The sequence below is a fragment of the Lagenorhynchus albirostris genome, chromosome 8, assembly GCF_949774975.1.
Source record: "Lagenorhynchus albirostris chromosome 8, mLagAlb1.1, whole genome shotgun sequence".
Classification (NCBI taxonomy): domain Eukaryota; kingdom Metazoa; phylum Chordata; class Mammalia; order Artiodactyla; family Delphinidae; genus Lagenorhynchus; species Lagenorhynchus albirostris.
Window position 1 is genome coordinate 79,846,953 of NC_083102.1, and position 15,954 is coordinate 79,862,906.

Genomic DNA, 15,954 nt, shown 5'->3' on the forward strand with positions numbered 1-15,954 from the left:
ACTTTTTATTATTTTGCTTACTAATTCAATATGAATTTTTGTCTTCAAAATTTTTAGTTTACTGCCTCAAGGTCTTTTATGTCTGAAATCTAATCAGACTTTTTTCATTTTATCTTTAAAATCTGAATAATTTCTTCCAAGTCATGGTATAAATAAATAATTGAACTAAGTGCTTACTAGTTTTAAGTGTTCTAATGAAATAGGTTCTTGCTTTCCCAAACTTTTCTATCATGGCACACAACATCTCAGTAATTTTTTCATGATGCCCTTATGCCCAAAGAAATACATAAAACAATTTAATTTATTATGTAGTTAGGTCCTAACAATTTAACTAGTATTTATACCCTAACGTCTTAGTAACCATTGGAAAAAATAATACCCATAAAATGAAATAAAAATAATATATTTATTTCATTGTTAATAATTCAAATTATGTATCAGTGGGGTATGTGCCTGATGGGCACTGCACAGCTACTCAAATGGTGGAATTGGTTTGGACACTGACATTCTCATTTCCTGTTCCACACTGATCTCACTGATTTTCTTGCAGTACATTTTTTTTTTATCACCACAGTCATCACAAACCAGCCTCACAAAGGTATGACATTATCGAAAAGAAATACTTGTCTCTAATCTTAAACTGTAATTATCTGGAGCTGGTAGTTTGCCCACTGTACAACAGATATTACAACATCCTTCTGTGCTCTTATGAGTTCACTGCCATACCCCAGAACATTTAAAGATGGTCCATACATTTATTCTCTGTGTTGAATCTAGTTATGTTTGCACAATCATATGTCAAATGAGTTACAACCGTCAAAAATAAATCAAAACAAAATACATTATCATTATTCTTTTTTTTTTTCTGGTCTTATTTTTGACTTTTTATCTCTAGTTATTCCCCAACATTCCTAACTGAGATGCAAGGATATCTGGTTTTAGGAAACTCCCCTTCTTTAATTGAGATAGAAATAGTTTGAGGAAGTTGTGTGGTCCTTTTTCTAGATTCAGTTTCTTTCTCTTAAAATTTAAACAGTAAAATAATTATTAAGTAAATATAATGGTTCATTACCTAGCAGTTTATCCTTTGCAGCCAGAGCATAGTTTCTTATAAAAGAGCTGAACTAATAAAGGATATATGGCTTAGAAAATTTAACCCTTACTCCATAACTTTACCAATGATTACATTATTTTTATTCTTATTTCACAGAACAAGACCTGGAATATAGCTGTCTTCTTTGATTGCTCTCATTTCTAGCATAAATTTATAAAAGAAAAGGTAGCAGAAGAAGTATATACACCTAAGTATTATGAATTTCTCCTTTTCTCGTTAATTATGAAAATAAAACCAATATTATGTATATATAGGGAGACAGGACCTTATTTGTAGGGTAGCAAGCTTGCCTCCATTTTAGTAAATATTTCCCTATAGTGATGCCACGTTGCCTGAAATTCTATTACAGATCTAGTCAGGAACAGCATCTCTTTTTTGGTACAGATTTGTACATTCTATTGAAATGTAACAATTCAGCAATTAGTCACTTAATCAGCAGAATGAATCACTTTACCAGATCACAGTCCTAACGGTTTTTAAGGCTTTACTGACATAAGGAAATTATTAAGGAGATGAGAACTTATATAGACTGGGATGGAATTTTCATTAAAGGAGTATGAAATACTAAGAAGTGATTGCCTGGGTGTTCCACTCTAGAATAGAGTAGGAATAGGCTGAGAACCCAACAAAGGAATATACAGATGGACTTTTATAACTTCTGGGCTCCTAGGCAGTTGAATGAAAACAGTACCATTTTCATTCTCTTATAGATATTTAAAATCTGTTCATATTTAAATTGAATACTTTCAACCAAAATTGTTCCATTTCTTAGGTAATTGAACGTAGATTACTGCAGGTATAAAATTATAGCCTCAAAACAGGCTTCACAAAATGAAAAAGGGATTTATGTATTTATAAGATTAAACATGTGTTGAGAAGTGTAAGTAGACACCCTAATCTGGAGCAGCCAAATGGATGAAATGTGTTCTCCAGGCAGGGTGTGCTCTGACCAACAGAAATTAATTCAGAAGGAAGTTGAAATGGTAAATCCTATGAAAGGTTTATCCATTAATCTGTGTTTTGATATTGCAGCCTACTGATGCAACAAAGGTTGTCTCTCATCCAATTACGGGGGATATTCAGGTATGAAAGTTTTTAAAAGATCATTGCTATACCATCTTTTGTGGCTCTTTTTCCCACTGGTCTATTGAAATTGTAAGCATTGTTAGAACCTTTCCTGTTTTATAACATACGTAGATGTATAATGAAAAACTACAATTTTACAGAAAAGTATTTTAACACAAATACATGTTTTATTAAATCTAACGATATCTGTGGAATACTATACTTCAAAGTCTGCCTGATAACAGTATAAATGTATTATGCCTCGGTTACTTCATACATGTTGAAAGTGTTTCAAACATGACAGATTCTCCGGGAAATTTGAAGGTTCCTCTTTAAGAGTTTCATGCGTCTAATGCTGTCCTCTTTTCTTCCTCTGATCAATAATTGTCAAATAATTGCTCAGCAGTTCTTTTAGAGCAGTGTTTTTCATATTGGGGGTCATAACCAATCTGTAATTTATCAAATCAATTGAGAGTATTTTGACCAGGAAAAAATCTGTAATTTATCAAATCAATTGAGAGTATTTTGACCAGGAAAATAGAAGAAAATAGTGTAAATCACTATCTTTTTTAGTTTTGTATGTGTGTTTCTGTGTTTATATTGCATTGTACATGGGCAAATTCAAAAATGTTAGAAAAACTGTACTTTAGATGGTACCAAAAAGTAATTTAGTGTAGATAAGAAATGTCATGTGGAAAGAGTTAACACAATACCAAATAATAACTATTTGAAGATAGTACATTTCAGATAAGGGAAAGAGAACAGTGAGTCTTAGTTGCATCTACAGTACATTTTCACAAAGTGTAACAGATTTGAACTAATTTGAGGGTAAGCATAGAGAAAGGGGGAGTGTTTTCCTGGAAGAAATGGTACAAGGGAACATTCTTCTGCCAGAGGGTAGTGAAAGGAACAGATCTGCTTTGCTGCAGGAAAATGTTCCTGTAAAGGTAAGTTGAGACTAAATTAAGAGAACCTTGAACAGAAGCCAAGGGATGTTAGCCATGACATAATAGAGTGATCAGGAAATAAATATTTTCGAGTGAGGGAGAGGCTAATTCAAAGCAATATGTGATAGAAATTCATAGAGCCTTGGCCTCTAGAAAGTATTATGAAGGGTAGGACACAAAGACAAAGAAATCAATTAAGTGTTATCTAGGTACACCCTGATTGAAGCAGAAGTGCAGTATGAGAGTGGAAATGGAGAAAGAGTGCAGAACGTGGGCACCTTAGTAAGAAGGACCCAGCAGGATGGAGTCGGGATCACCTGTGTGCTCTTGATCTTGCTGTATCGCTGCTATTTCCCACTTCTAGAAAAACAGACCTGATCTTTCTTCATTTCACATGCAGCACAGAAAATGCTATGTGTTCTCATTCATAATATCTCCTTCTCTCTGCTCATTTTTTTAAACTTCTTGCTCATGAGCCAATATGTGCTGTTTCTTTTTGGCTTGTTGTTTTTATTTGTCCTTATTTTATTTTCCTTTCCCTTCAGTCGTTATATTTAATTCTATAGTGGAAATTTACTCTAATAATTTTCCATCTTCACACCCAGGTTATTTTCTTTTCTTTTCCTTTTTTTTGGGGGGGGGATATTTTCTTATGACAGTGATTTCAATTTTTTACATTTTATCTTTTGTCTTTTAGCAAAACCTTATTCCAAATGAAACCTTATGTAAACACCCAATGAATTACCAGCATGGCGTAGCTCTGGTTGAGGGTTACTGGGGGCATCTCATTCTCTCTCAGATGTAACCTCCAAGCAACTCTAAGTGTTCTCTAAGGCACCAAATTTACAGAGTACATTTTGGAAAGCACTCTCTTAGGGTAGCCTGCAAATCTCAGTTTCAATAAGAAATGATTTTACTGCCTTACCAGTTAAAAGTGGACTTTCAGGCTAGCAGAGAAAGGAGAAAATTGAAAAGAATTTCTCCTTAAAGATTTGGAAGCCATTCTAAACCTCAGTGAAATTAATTGCAGAATAATTCTTCTATTTCAGTACTCCATTAGAGCACAGTTACTGCAGTTCTAAACTTTTCATTTCTCCTCTTCCTTCACAGCCCTTTGTTTCATGTTTCATATTGCTTCCATGATAGTCAGAGAGACTCTGGGCCTTTCTGTACTGAGGAAAGCAAAGATTTGTTTTCTGCCACAAAACATAACCAGATCAAGATTATGCTGAAATTAGGAAATTATTTTAATCATTAACGTGAAGATTATCTCATCTAAATTATTCCATTTTCAACATAAACATAGCATATCTGTTTTGTATGATTATAAAAAATACATTCATTTTTTGTTTATGGATTTTCTTTTTCAAAATATAGATCCCTTCCCTTGTGTTATTTGATAAACAGAAAGAGCAACAAACAGAATTGTCTTATTCTAAATGATGCCAAAAGAATCTTTCATTTTTAATGGTGAAAAATTTGTTAATTTGATTATTTTGAATCATGCAGGCTTCTCAAATATTAATTTGAATTGTAAGTCTTTTACTATTCAGTGACAGTTTTACAACAGCCATTAAGCATCTATGAGACAGTGCCTCTTCTTTTCTCTTCAGCTTCTAAAATTAAAGAACAATATTTCATTTTCTTAGCATCACTATTAAGGAAGCACGCACAGAAAGAATAGCTATAGGTTTATCAGCTAATGTAATATAGGAAGGGATAAAATCTACACATTCTTAAATATTCTTACAATTCAGTACTAACCTCTTTGTCTTTAAATAATGTTTCCACCCACTGCTAATTACTTGATGAAATGCAAAAGATATTTTCTAATAAATCCATCAATTAGTTAATCTATTTTCAAAATTCTGCCAATTGTATTTATGAATGTTAACATTTCTGATTTTCCTAAGAGTACAAATTTAGTTTAAAAATGGAACTAGCATTCACTGTGTGATTATCCTAAATGAATTTTTGACAGGCCAGAACTTTCACCGTAGAAAGAATGAACAGCACATTTACTAGTAATTAATGTGTGCCTGGGAGTTCCCAATTAAATTAGACATTAACTGGTCTGTTCAGTTTCAAATAAAATGAAAGTAGCAGTTGATGCTTCTTATGAGAACTTTTTTTAAATACTGTAAAATACTGAATAATTATTATATGTTTTTTATACAAAAAAACATAATGTTCATGGAATATTTTCTGTCCCTTTAAGCTTCAAATCAACTATGATCTTGGAAATCTCATAATACATATTCTCCAAGCAAGAAACCTTGTCGCTCGAGACAACAATGGTTACTCAGACCCCTTTGTTAAAGTGTACCTTCTTCCAGGGCGAGGGTAAGTAAAGAAGCACTATATTCTTAGTACTGTAAATATTGCCCTGTGGTTTAAAAAATAGTGATAGTGTCTTCTGGTCTCTAATTTAAGGAGTTTAATATCTTTTCCTTAGTTTTATCTACATGTCATATTTATTTATTTCCAATTAGTAAGTAAGGTGGAATTAAAAATTTGTAATTAGGCCTTAAAGGGTTTTAGGAGAGCCATGATGGTAACAAAACCTGACTGGATGAGAACACATCAGTATTTCAATTCTGGAAAGCACTTGTGCTATGACCAATCAGGTAGACAGTAAAATCATTTCAGGAATTATTTGTGGAAGATTTAAAGAATTAGTTTACTTTTCAAAATGTATTTGTGAAACCAGTGTTCAAGGACTAATCAGTTAGTCTTTTATAGGATGTGTATTATTCAATACATTAAATGTTCATTAACTGACTTGATATATTATTATTCATATGCATATTTTCAAATGGGTGTTTTAAAATTATAAAATAAAGCTTTAGTTAGCATCTATCGCCTCATACAGGTAAAATAAAATGAAAGGAAAAAAAATCTCCTTGTGGTGAGGTCTTAGGATCTACTGTCTTAATAATGAGATAAACAATATATTTAGTCAGAAGACACAATTAGCAATCATGAAGACAGGTCAATTGAGTTTGTTTAGTTTAAGGTACAGAAAGAAAAAAGAATGAACGAAAGGGAACAATGCCTTAGAAACCTAGGATATCATAAAGTATACGAACATACACAGAGAGGCAATTCCAAGAGGAGAGAAAGAGGCAAGGGCAGAAAACATTTCTGAAGAAATAATGGCAAAAGATTTCTCACATTTGTTGGAAAAAATCTGCACAGCCAAGAAGCTCAACAAAATCCAATCAGGATAAACAGAAAAAATTTATACCAGGTCTCTTCTTAATCATACTATCAAAATCCACAGACAGAATCTTGAAAGAAGCAAGAGAAGTGGCTCATCATATCCAAGGGATCCTCTATAAGATAAACAACTAATTGCCAATCAGAAACCATGGAGCCCAGAAGGTAGGGAGATGACATAATCAGTGTACTAAAGGAAAAAGATGGTCCACAAGAATTCTGTATCCAGCAAAACTGTCCTTCAAAAATAAAGACTTTTTTTTTTTAATAAATAAGACATTGGAGAGGACCTTCAAGATGCCAGAGGAGTAAGACATGGAGATCACCTTCCTCCCCACAGATACATCAAAAATACATCTACATGTGGAACAACTCCTACAGAACACCTACTGAATGCTGGCAGAAGACCTCAGACTTCCCAAAAGAACAGAGGGAGACCTACATGCAGAGACGGGGCCAAATCCAAAGCAGAACACCAGGAGCTGTGTGAACAGAGAAGCAAAAGGGAAATTTCTCCACGCAGCCTCAGGAGCAGCGGGTTAAATCTCCACAGTCAACTTGATGTACCCGGCATCTGTGGAATACCTGAATAGACAATGAGTCATCCCAAAGTTGAGGCAGTGGACTTTGGGAGCAACTGTAGACTTAGGGTTTGCTATATGCAACTGACCAGTTTCTGACTTTTATGTTTACCTTAGTTTAGTTTTTAGCGCTTGTTATCACTGGTAGATTTGTTTATTGGTTTGGTTGCTCTCTTCTTTTTTTATTATGTATTTGTTTTTTTATTTTAATAATATTGTTTTAATTTTTTATTTTAATTTATTTATTTTCTTTCTTTCTTTCTTTCTTTCTTTCTTTCTTTCTTTCTTTCTTTCTTTCTTTCTTTCTTCCTTCCTTCCTTCCTTCCTTCCTTCCTTCCTTCCTTCCTTTCTTCCTTTCTTCCTTTCTTTCTTTCTTTTTTTCTCCCTTTTATTCTGAGCCGTTTGGCTAAGAGGGTGTTGGTGCTCTGGCTGGCTGTCAGGCCTAAGCCTCTGAGGTGGGAGACACAGGTTCAGGACATTGGACTATGAGAGACCTCCCAGCTCCATTAATCAGCAAGAGCTCTCCCAGGGATCTCTGTCTCAACGCTAATATCCATCTCCACTCAACGACCAGCAAGCTACAGTGCTGTAAACCCCATGCCAAACAACTAGCAAGACAGGAACACAACCCCACCCATTAGCAGAGAGGCTGCCTGAAATCATAATAAGGTCACAGACACCCCAAAACACACCACCAGACCCTGTCCTGCCCACCAGAAAGATAAGATCCAGCCTTATCCACCAGAACACAGGCACCAGTCCCCTCCTCCAGGAAGCATACACAACCCACTGAGCCAACCTTACCCACTGGGGCAGACACCAAAAGCAGCAGGAACTATGAACCTGCAACCTGTGAAAAGGAGACCCCAAATACAGTAAGTTAAGCAAAATGAGAAGACAGAGAAATATGCACCAGATGAAGGAGAAAGGTATATACCCACCAGACCAAACAAATGAAGAGGAAATAGGCAGTCTACCTGAAAAAGAATTCAGATGATAGTAAAGATGATCCCAAATCTTGGAAATAGAGTGGAGAAAATAAAAGAACTGTTTAATAAGGACCTAGAAGAACTGAAGAGCAAACAATGATGAACAGCACAATAAATGAAATTTAAAATTCTCTAGAAGGAATCAATAGCAGAATAACTGAGGCAGAAGAATAGATAAATGACCTGGAAGATAAAATGGTGGAAATAACTACTGCAGAGCAGAATAAAGAATAAAAATGAAAAGAATTGAGGACAGTCTCAGAGACCTCTGGGACAACATAAACACACCAATATTCGAATTATAGGGGTCCCAGAAAAAGAAGAGAAAAAGAAAGGGACTGAGAAAATATTTGAAGAGATTATAGTTGGAAACTTCCCTAATATGGGAAATGAAATAGTCAATCAAGTCCAGGAAGTGCAGAGAGTCCCATACAGGATAAATCCAAGGAGAAACACTCCAAGACACATATTAATCAATCTATCAAAAATTAAATACAAAGAAAAAATACTGAAAGCAGCAAGGGAAAAGCAACAAATAGCATACAAGGGAATCCCCATAAGGTTAACAGCTGATCTTTCAGCAGAAACTCTGCAAGCCAGAAGGGAGTGGCAGGACATATTTAAAGTGATGAAACGGAAAAACCTACAACCAAGATTACTCTACCCAGCAAGGATCTCATTCAGATTCGACGGAGAAATTAAAACCTTTACAGAGAATCAAAAGTAAGAGAATTCAGCACCACCAAACCAGCTTTACAACAAATGCTAAAGGAACTTCTCTAGGCAGGAAACACAAGAGAAGGAAAAGACCTACAATAACAAAGCCAAAACAATTAAGAAAATGGGAATAGGAACATATGTATCGATAATTACCTTAAATATAAATGGATTAAATGCTCCAGCCAAAAGACATAGACTGCCTGAATAGCTACAAAAACAAGACCCGTATATATGCTGTCTACAAGAGACCCACCTCAGACCTAGGGACATGTACAGACTGTAAGAGTGTTGATGGAAAAACATATTCCATGCAAATGGAAATCGAAAGCTGGAGTAGCAATTCTCATATCAGACAAAATAAACTTTAAAATAATAACTATTACAAGAGACAAAGAAGGACACTACATAACAATCAAGGGATCGATCCTCAAAGAAGATATAACAATTGTAAATATTTATGCACCCAACATAGGAGCACCTCAATACATAAGGCAAACGCTAACAGCCATAAAAGGGGAAATCAACAGTAACACAATCATAGTAGGAGACTTTAACACACCACTTTCACCAATGGACAGATCATCCAAAAGGAAAATGAATAAGGAAACAGAAGCTTTAAATGACACATTAAACAAGATGGATTTGATTGATATTTATAGGACACTCCATCCAAAAACAACAGAGTACACTTTCTTCTCAAGTGCTCATGGAACATTCTCCAGGATAGATAGTATCTTGGGTCACAAAACAAGCTTTGGTAAATTTAAGAAAATTGAAATCATGTCAAGTATCTTTTCTGACCACAACGCTATGAAACTAGAAATCAGCTACAGGGAAAAAACTATAAAAAATACAAACACGTGGAGGCTACGCAATACGCTACTAAATAACCACGAGATCACTGAAAAAATCAAAGAGGAAGTCCAAAAATGCCTAGAAACAAATGACAATGAAAACACGACAACCCAAAACCTATGGGATCCAGCAAAAGCAGTTCTAAGAGGGAAGTTCATAGCAATACGATCCTACCTCAAAAAGCAAGAAAAATCTCAAATAAACAACCTAACCTTACACCTAAAGCAATTAGAGAAAGAAGAACAAAAAGCTGCCAAAGTTAGCAGAAGGAAAGAAACCATAAAGATCAGATCAGAAATAAATGAAAAAGAAATGAAGGAAACAATAGCAAGGATCAATAAAACTAAAAGCTGGCTCGTTGAGAAGATAAACGAAATTAATAAACCTTTAGCCAGACTCATCAAGAAAAAAAGGGAGAAGACTCAAATCAATAAAATTAGTAATGAAAAAGGAGAAGTAACAACTCACACTGCAAAAATACAAAGGATTATGAGAGATTGCTACAAGCAACTATATGCCAATGAAATGGACAACCTGGAAGAAATGGACGAATTCTTAGAGAAGCACAGCCTTCTGAGACTGAACCAGGAAGAAGTAGAAAATATGAACAGACCAATCACAAGCACTGAAATTGAAACTGATTAAAAATCTTCCAACAAACAAAAGCCCAGGACCAGATGGCTTCACAGGCAAATTCTATCAAACATTTACAGAAGAGCTAACACCTATCCTTCTCAAAATCTTCCAAGATATAGCAGAGGGAAGAACACTCCCAAACTCATTCCACAAGGCCACCATCACCTTGATACCAAAACCAGACAAAGATGTCACAGAAAAAGAAAACTATAGGCCAATATCACTGATGAATAGAGGTGCAAAAATCCTCAACAAAATACTAGCAAACAGAATCCAACAGCACATTAAAAGGATCGTACACCATGATCAAGTGGGGTTTATCCCAGGAATGCAAGGATTCTTCAATATACGCAAATTAATCAATGTGATACACCATATTAACCAGTTGAAGGGAAAAAAACATACGATACTCTCAATAGATGCAGAAAAAGCTTTTGACAAAATTCAACACACATTTTTGATAAAAACTCTCCAGAAAGTAGGCAGAGAGGAAACTTACCTCAACATAATAAAGGCCATATATGACAAACCCACAGCCAACATTGTTCTCAATGGTGAAAAATAGAAACCATTTCCTCTAAGATCAGGAACATGATAAGGTTTCCCACTCTCACCACTATTATTCAACATAGTTTTGGAAGTTTTAGCCACAGCAGTCAGAGACGAAAAAGAAATAAAAGGAATCCATATCGGAGAAGAAGAAGTAAACTTTCACTGTTTGCAGATGACATGATACTATACATAGAGAATCCTAAAGATGCTACCAGAGAACTACTAGAGCTAGCCAGTGAATTTGGTAAAATTGCAGGATACAAAGTTAATGCACAGAAATCTTTTGCAATCCTATACACTAATGCTGAAAAATCTGAAAGAGAAATTAAGGAAACACTCCTATTTACCACTGCAACAAAAAGAATTAAATACCTAGGAATAAACCTACCTAAGGAGGCAGAAGACCTGTATTCAGAAAAGTATAAGACACTGATGAAAGAAATTAAAGATGATACAAACAGATGGAGAGATATACCATGTTCTTGGATTGGAAGAATCAACATTGTGAAAATGACTATTGTATCCGAAGCAATCTACAGATTCAATGCAATCCCTGTCAAACTACCAATGGCATTTTTCACAGAACTAGAACAAAAAATTTCACAATTTGTATGGAAACACAAAAGACCCTGAATAGCCAAAGCAATCTTGAGGAAGAAAAACGGAGCTGGAGGAATCAGGCTCCCTGACTTCAGACTCTACTGCAAGGCTACAGTCATCAAGACAGTATGGTTCTGGCACAAAAACAGAAATATAGATCAGTGGAACAGGATAGAAAGCCCAGAGATAAACCCACACACATATGGTCATGTTATCTTTGATAAGGAGGCAAGAATATACAATGGAGAAAAGACAGCCTCTTCATTAAGTGGTGCTGGCAAAACTGGACAGCTACATGTAAAAGAATGAAATTAGAACACTCCCTAACACCATATAAAAAAATAAACTCAAAGTGGATTAAAGACCTAAATATAAGGCCAGACACTATAAAACTTTTAGAGGAAAATATAGGCAGAACACTCTATGACATAAATCACAGCAAGATCCTTTTTGACCCACATCATTGAGAAATGGAAATAAAAACAAAAATAAACAAGTGGGACCTAATGAAACTTAAAACCTTTTGCACAGCAAAGGAAACCACAAACAAGATGAAAAGACAACCCTCAGAATGGGAGAAAATATTTGCCAATGAGGCAACTGACAACGAATTAATCTCCAAAATATACAAGCAGGTCATGCAGCTCAATATCAAAAAAACCCAACCCAAACCAAAAATGGACAGAAGTCCTAAGTAGACATTTCTCCAAAGAAGATATACCAATTGCCAGCAAACACATGAAAGGATGTTCAACATCACTAATCATTAGAGAAATGCAAATCAAAACTACAATGAGGTATCACCGCACACTGGTCAGAATGGCCATCATCAAAAAATCTACAAACAATAAATGCTGGAGAGGGTGTGGAGAAAAGGGAACCCTCCTACACTTCATGGGAATGCAAATTGATACAGCCACTTGGAGAACAGTGTGGACGTTCCATAAAAAACTACAAATAGAACTACCATATGATCCATCAATCCCACTCCTGGGCATATACCCTGAGAAAACCATAACTCAAAAAGAGTCATGTACCACAAGATTCATTGCAGCACTAGTTATAAGAGCCAGGACATGGAAGCAACCTAAGTGTCCATAGACAGATGAATGGATAAAGAAGATGTGGCACATATATACAATGGAATATTACTTAGCCATAAAAAGAAACAAAATTGAGTTATTTGTAATGAGGTGGATGGACCTAGAGTCTGTCATGCAGAGTGAAGTAAGTCAGAAAGAGGAAAACAAGTACTGTATCCTTACACATATATATGGAATCTAAAAAAAAAAAAATGATTCTGAAGAACCTAGGTGCAGGACAGGAATAAAGACACAGACATAGAGAATGGACTTAAGGACATGGCAAGCGGGAAGGGTAAGTTGTGACGAAGTGAGAGAGTGGCATCAACATATATACACTACCAAATGTAAAATAGATAGCTAAGGGGAAGCAGCCGTGTAGCCCAGGGAGATCAGATTGGTGTTTTGTGACCAGCTACAGGGGTGGGATAGGGAGGGTGGGAGGGAGATACAAGTGGGAGGGGATATGGGGATAGAAATATGCCTATAGCTGATTCACTTTGTTATACACCAGAAACTAACACAACAATGTAAAGCAATTATACTCCAGTAAAGATGTTAAATAAATAAATAAGACATTGCCAGAAGAACAAATAAATAAGACATTGCCAGAAGAACAAATCTGAGAAACAGTTTTTTTCCCAGCTGAGTTGCCCTTCGAGAAATATTAAAGAGAATTCTGCAGGCTGAAATGAATTTAATTCATACACTACCAACTAGCCATATAGAACAGGAAAGGGAATTTTTTATTTTATGTTAGTTTATATCTTTATGTAGTAGTTATAACTGTAATTTGTCTACCTTTTTGATGTATAGTTGATTTATAATGTTGCATTAGTTTGTAGTATACAGCAAAGTGATTGTTATACATATATATGTATATATATTCTTTTTCATATTCTTTTCCATCATAGTTTATTACAAGATATTGAATATAGTTTCCTGTGCTACACAGTATGACCTTGTTGTTTATATATTTTATATGTAGTAGTTTGTATCTACTAATCTAAAACTCCTTATTTATCCCTCATCCCACCACTTTTTTTTTTAACATGAATATAACAAAGTGATAACTTCATTCTGCCTTTGATTTGGGTCATTAGACCTTCAGTGTTATTTAATGACAGTATTATGGGACAAGAGGAAATGACTGCCAAGGGTATATCTCCAATCAGCATTTGCTAATGAATGAATGAAAATAAAGCACTGTCTTTTATTTTCTATCTTCTTTAATATCCTAGTATCACCTTTTATACTATAAGAGAGTAGTTATCCTTTATTTGTTACAGGATATGTTTCCATTAGACTATTGCAAACTTGAATAACTGGAAAGGTCAGGCAGGTGGCATGAATATGTCAATCCATTCTGGAGTAGGTAACAGAGAAAGTGTTGAAACTATAGTGAAATGAAGAGTGAGGTCCCACCTAAAGCTATCCCCGTGCCATTTGTCAAACAAAATATGCCTTCTGGGTGGAATTTGACCAAAAAGCAGGCTAATGTGCTTACTCGTATTCAATTCCTAGCCCTTTCATTAAATTACTCTTAATTATTACAGTGGCCAAGACCTTGGAATTTACTACACTTGTGAGGTATTATTTTCACTTTAGTTCTAAGATTATTTTCTGCCTCTTGTTGTTAATATATTATGGTATAGCTCCTCTAGTTTTTATTCTCACATTTTCTTCCTTATTTCTGTTCCTAACTTTTTTCTTCCTGTCTTTCCTACTTTCCTGCTGTATCCTTCATTCTCGCTCTTGGAATCAATGCAGTCAAGTCATGGTTGTCCAGAATGCAAGGTAGAGTTGGTTCTCTTTCTGTGTCACCCTTCAATGAAATGTCTAGAGTTCTCTTGTTTGCCTTTTAAGTACATTCACCTGCAGTTCAACTTCGGCTGTAATTTTTATTTTTCTACATGTTGGTATCAGTTGAATTAGGCTAATAGCAGACTATTCTGACCACAACATTATTACTAAATATGTGTAGCAGGTATGTGCATTGGAGCCCAGAAAAGTAGAAAAGAGCAAAAACATAGAAAGGTATGAATAAGGAACTATCACTTTGAAATGAGATATAACTAAAGTTTTCATTTATAATTTGTCTGCTAAAATTCATTTAGCTTCTCTTGCAAAAATTATGGCTCAGATTCTTCTGAGTCTTCTATGACAACCAAACAAATAAATCTAGTCATTTTTCAAAAGGAATTAACTGATCTTCTGGATGACCAGTACTAGGTGTGTATGTCATCTTAAAGATGATAGCTGTCTGGTCTTTTACCCTCACTTAGACCTGATATTGAAACATTTTCATGCCTTTATTTTACCCTCACTTAGACCTGATATTTTTTTTACCCTCACTTAGACCTGATATTGAAACATTTTCATGCCTTTATACCTTCTGTACCACAAAATTATTGCTGTGTAATATAGGATGCCATAATCTGCCTGCTCTAGGGTGTTAGCAACAGCATAAGAGCAACCTCCTTGGTTTGTCTGTTTTCTGCTAGAGCATGTTGCATCATTACATTGTCAGCTAAGGATATTTCTTAACACATAGCCAAAAGCATTTTTTTGCACATCTCATTGCATTGTAAATTAAATGTGTTATTTAATTCGGGAGGTGAATCTTGTACCATCTGAAGCAACAGGGTGATGGGAATTTTAGTCCCACCCAGAATATTAGTGGTACAGGATTTTTGTCTGTGACATTAAAATTCAGCATCTTTACTAAACCTGACAAGCTGTTGCCCAAAAGAGGCAGTTTCTGATTTGTAAAGGCTTAAATATTTAAATATCTCAAAGAATAGTATTAGTCAGTACAACCTTTCTGGTGCCCAGAAACTTCCTGTTTCTTTGCAACCACATAATTATGGCAACCAGTAAAATTTGATACTGAGAAAGGTTGCTTGTTATGACTGGCTCTCTCATCTTCAGATCTCTCAGACTGATATGCGAAATGAGTTTTGTTTCAAAGAGATAGTGTCATTTTAGAACAAACGTTATCAGTCACTTTATTCAGAAGCTTCTCTCTTTTATCCAGAGAAACCAGGGGGAAATTGTCAGAATGACAATGATTGTCTATATTTAACTTAGAAGAGAACGTGTTTTCTGTAAATGTAAATAATGGTCGAAATAATCTGGGATGTATTAGATTACAATTTAGAAGATCTAGAGTCACTTTCTCATCATATCTTTCATCTTGAAATCACTTTCACCATCTCTTCGAGAATTGTCAGTGTGGAAAGGAATTATACTGATGAGGTACTGACATTGTAAGTTAGGCTGAGGAGGCCCATGAGCGAAGTCCTTAAGAACTTGGATTTGAATTTCAGTCCTGCCACTTAGAAGTTGTGAGGTTTCTCTAAAACTGTTTCCTCTTCCACCTAGGAATCATAATAGCCCCCCTCCCAGGGTTTTTGTGAAACACAGGGAGAATACACCAAAAATGATAAGCATAATGTCTGGCACGTAGTAAGCTCTCAATAAATGGCAGTAGCTATTATTGCTAGAAATATGTATAATAAACTCCACGTAGCCAATGGTCAGTTATCCCTGCAAAAAAGAAATGCAGAATGCTTGGGCTACTGAATTACACCA

General features: G+C 35.1%; 1 protein-coding gene across 1 annotated transcript in view; it reads left to right on the forward strand.

The window, feature by feature from the left end:
- Positions 1 to 15,954, forward strand: part of PCLO (piccolo presynaptic cytomatrix protein) — a 365,674-nt gene that overhangs the window by 283,813 nt on the left and 65,907 nt on the right. Inside the window, exons 14-16 of the mRNA XM_060156163.1 lie at positions 2,147 to 2,197; positions 5,345 to 5,469; positions 14,131 to 14,157. Coding sequence (XP_060012146.1) covers positions 2,147 to 2,197; positions 5,345 to 5,469; positions 14,131 to 14,157 — 203 coding nt within the window. The remainder of the gene's footprint in view (positions 1 to 2,146; positions 2,198 to 5,344; positions 5,470 to 14,130; positions 14,158 to 15,954) is intronic.